Source organism: Babylonia areolata, chromosome 17 (genome assembly GCF_041734735.1).
Source record: "Babylonia areolata isolate BAREFJ2019XMU chromosome 17, ASM4173473v1, whole genome shotgun sequence".
Classification (NCBI taxonomy): domain Eukaryota; kingdom Metazoa; phylum Mollusca; class Gastropoda; order Neogastropoda; family Buccinidae; genus Babylonia; species Babylonia areolata.
In genome coordinates this window covers 1,181,850-1,186,311 of record NC_134892.1, presented here as the reverse complement: position 1 = coordinate 1,186,311, position 4,462 = coordinate 1,181,850, and the positions used below count along the sequence as shown (strand labels likewise).

At 44.6% G+C, this 4,462-nt stretch overlaps 1 protein-coding gene across 1 annotated transcript in view; it reads right to left on the bottom strand.

Moving 5' to 3' along the window:
* LOC143291426 (uncharacterized) overlaps nucleotides 1–4,254 on the bottom strand; it is a 17,728-nt gene extending 13,474 nt beyond the window's left edge. Inside the window, exon 1 of the mRNA XM_076601273.1 lies at nucleotides 4,020–4,254. Coding sequence (XP_076457388.1) covers nucleotides 4,020–4,062 — 43 coding nt within the window. The 5' untranslated portion in view covers nucleotides 4,063–4,254. The remainder of the gene's footprint in view (nucleotides 1–4,019) is intronic.
* Nucleotides 4,255–4,462: the final 208 nt, after the last annotated feature.

The following is a 4,462-nucleotide window of genomic DNA, read 5'->3' as shown; positions in this document are numbered from 1 at the left end:
CTGTGTTGTGTTGTGTTGTGTTGTTCTCTGCTGTGTTGTGCTGTGTTTTGTTGTGTTGTGTTGTGTTGTGTTGTTCTCTGCTGTGTTGTGCTGTGTTTTGTTGTTGTCTGCTGTGTTGTGTTGTGTTGTGTTGTGCTGTGCTGTGCTGTGTTGTGTTGTGTTGTGTTGTGTTGTGTTGTGTTGTGTTGTGTTGTGTTGTGCTGTGTTGTGTTGTGTTGTGCTGTGTTGTGTTGTTGCTGTAGGATGACGGTGGCCGAATGGTGAAGACACTCATCTGCCGATACAGTCAGTCAGGGTCTGGCTTGTGTTGTGTTGTGTTGTGTTGTGTTGTGTTGTGTTGTGTTGTGTTGTGTTGTGTTGTGCTGTGCTGTGCTGTGTTGTGCTGTGCTGTGTTGTGTTGTGCTGTGTTGTGTTGTTGCTGTAGGATGACGGTGGCCGAATGGTGAAGACACTCATCTGCCGATACAGTCAGTCAGGGTCTGCTTGGAGTCCCACTCTCGCCCTTTGTCCAAAGTATTTTTTGGTTTTCTTTTCTTTAATTAACTCTTTTTCCAGGTGAAGGGGGACACGTTTTCATCAGGTGTAGATAACAGTGACACTTTATAACAAATAACAGAAACGTAATGTGAAAAGAACACAACCAATATAGTGATTTCTATATAAAAAAACAACAACAAAAAACAACAACAACAAGAACAACAACAAGAACAAAAAAAAAAAACCCAAAAAAACAAACAAAAACCCCATAATTTTATAGAATATGTTATGCATCAGCACATTTTATCTAGTTATCCATACAGGAATACATAAAACACCCATTACATAGTCATGTTAAACATTATTACTATTGATACATAAGTGCACATAAATATACATACACATAAATTTACATACTCGCATACTTACACATTCACATAATTATATCTGCACTTCAAGTATAAAGGAATATCATTGAGCCTTCATTACTGTTGTGCATTTTGATCTTTCATCATATTTTGTTATGGGTTATTGTTTTCAAGAAGTTTTATATATGGACACCATTTCCTCGTTAATACTATGTTCAACATTTCCATTGAATGCATATATCTTTCTGTTTTATAATTATTTCTTAAATGATTCAAAAAATGCTCTTTTCCTGGTTTGATTTCATTCATTCTGCATTTATAAACAAAATATTTTGCATATATATATATATATATATATATATATATATATATATCTGTATCTGTAGTATCTGTATTTCCTTTTATCACAACAGATTTCTCTGTGTGAAATTCGGGCTGCTCTCCCCAGAGCAGTGCCACCCATTTTTTTGTATTTTTTCCTGCGTGCAGTTTTATTTGTTTTTCCTATCAAAGTGGATTTTTCTACAGAATTTTGCCAGGAACAACCCTTTTGTTGCCGTGGGTTCTTTTACGTGCGCTAAGTGCATGCTGCACACGGGACTTCGGTTTATCGTCTGAATGACTAGCGTCCAGACCACCACTCAAGGTCTAATGGAGGGGGAGAAAATATCGGCGGCTGAGCTGTGATTCGAACCAGCGCGCTCAGATTCTCTCGCTTTCTATGCGGACGCGTTACCTCTAGGCCATCACTCCACTGTATATACTTTCTCCCAATGTTGCCTGGAAACTAAAACTGAGCGTCTCGTTATTCGGATGAGACGATAAACCGAGGTCCCGCGCACAGCACGTACAGCACGTACAGCACGCGAATTGGAAAATAACCCATGGCAACAGAAGTGTTGTCACGTGGCAAAGTTCTGAAGAAGAAATTCACTCTTACAGGTGCATGGATATATATATATATATATATATATATATATATATATATATATATATATATATAGATATACACATCTACACCCACTCAGGGCCTGTCTGTCTGTCTGTCTGTCTGTCTGTCTCTGTCTCTCTTTCTCTCTCCCTCATTATCGATCCAAACAGCATGGAAGAATCACAACGAATCCATGTGCATACCTGTTGTCCTTGCCGTATCATTCTGGTGTTGTAGTGTATTGCAACTGCTTTACTTTACCTCATACTGTTCTGTGATTTATTGAATTGAATTGGGTTGGGTTGGGTTGGGTTGCTTTTTGTCACAACAGATTTCTCTGTGAGAAATTCGGGCTGCTTTCCACGACCCCGAAAAAAGGACAGAAAACGTCTCGCCACAGTGCAGCGCCACACTGTTTTGTACAGTCAGTTCAGCGCCACACTCTGTTTTGTACAGTCAGTTCAGCGCCACTCTGTTTTGTACAGTCAGTTCAGCGCCACTCTGTTTTGTACAGTGCACTGTCAGTTCAGCGCCACTCTGTTTTGTACAGTCAGTTCAGCGCCACACTCTGTTTTGTACAGTCAGTTCAGCGCCACACTCTGTTTTGTACAGTCAGTTCAGCGCCACACTCTGTTTTGTACAGTCAGTTCAGCGCCACTCTGTTTTGTACAGTTCACTGTCAGTTCAGCGCCACACACTGTTTTGTACAGTCAGTTCAGCGCCACACACTGTTTTGTACAGTTCACTGTCAGTTCAGCGCCACACTCTGTTTTGTTCAGTTCACTGTCAGTTCAGCGCCACTCTCTGTTTTGTACAGTTCACTGTCAGTTCAGCGCCACTCTGTTTTGTACAGTTCACTGTCAGTTCAGCGCCACACTGCTTTGTACAGTGCACTGTCAGTTCAGCGCCACACTGTTTTGTACAGTGCACTGTCAGTTCAGCGCCACTCTCTGTTTTGTACAGTGCACTGTCAGTTCAGCGCCACTCTGTTTTGTACAGTGCACTGTCAGTTCAGCGCCACTCTCTGTTTTGTTCAGTTCACTGTCAGTTCAGCGCCACTCTGTTTTGTACAGTTCACTGTCAGTTCAGCGCCACACTGCTTTGTACAGTTCACTGTCAGTTCAGCGCCACACTGCTTTGTACAGTTCACTGTCAGTTCAGCGCCACACTGCTTTGTACAGTTCACTGTCAGTTCAGCGCCACACTGTTTTGTACAGTTCACAGTCAGTTCAGCGCCACTCTCTGTTTTGTACAGTGCACTGTCAGTTCAGCGCCACACACTGTTTTGTACAGTTCACAGTCAGTTCAGCGCCACTCTCTGTTTTGTTCAGTTCACTGTCAGTTCAGCGCCACTCTGTTTTGTACAGTTCACTGTCAGTTCAGCGCCACACTGCTTTGTACAGTTCACTGTCAGTTCAGCGCCACACTGCTTTGTACAGTTCACTGTCAGTTCAGCGCCACACTGCTTTGTACAGTTCACTGTCAGTTCAGCGCCACTCTCTGGTTTGTACAGTTCACTGTCAGTTCAGCGCCACACTCTGTTTTGTTCAGTTCACTGTCAGTTCAGCGCCACACTCTGGTTTGTACAGTTCACTGTCAGTTCAGCGCCACACTCTGTTTTGTACAGTTCACTGTCAGTTCAGCGCCACACTCTGGTTTGTTCAGTTCACTGTTAGTTCAGCGCCACACTCTGTTTTGTACAGTCAGTTCAGCACCACACTCTGTTTTGTACAGTCAGTTCAGCACCACACTCTGTTTTGTACAGTCAGCGCCACACTCTATTTTGTACAGTCAGTTCAGCGCCACACTCTGGTTTGTACAGTTCACTGTCAGTTCAGCGCCACTCTCTGTTTTGTACAGTTCACTGTCAGTTCAGCGCCACACTCTGTTTTGTACAGTCAGTTCAGCGCCACACTCTGTTTTGTTCAGTTCACTGTCAGTTCAGTTTCCAAAGGAGGCGTCATTGCGTTCAGATTGACCCGGTTTGGGTTTTTTCTTTGTTTGTTTGTTTGTTTAGTTGTTGTTGTTTTTTCTTTCTTTTTCTTTCATACTCTCCACCACGTATCCTAAGCAGATGCACACACACACACACACACATATTTGTACACTCACAAACACACACACACACACACACACACACACACACACACACATATTTGTACACTCACAAACACATGTACACACACACGCACACACACACACACACACACACACCCACACCCACACACACACACAGAACTAACCCAGGGCGGCCAGCAGAATGATGACAGCAATCTCCAGCCTCATGGTAACTTCAGATGCCGACCAACACAATGGCTGGGGACAGAAATCAGGCTCACAGGCAATGACAGGCTGGCAGGCTGGCAGGCAGGCAGGCAGGCCGGGAGAGGAAGATGATGAGGAAGAAAAGGAAGAGGAGGAGGAGGAGGAAGAGGAGGGGGAAGAGAGTGATCACTGACGGTTGCAGACGGAACAACAAAGTTTCCTGACGAGCGTCCCCCGAGTTTTATTCAGCAGAGGTGTCACGTGACCCGCCCCTCTCCCCCCCCCCCCCCCCCCCCCCCCCCATCCCCCTACCCTCTCCCCACCTCCCAGCCCTCCCCCCCTAACCACCCTCCCTCCCCACCTCTCCTAGCACCTCCCACCCTTTCCCTGACCGAAATCCCTACCTCATACACATGCACGT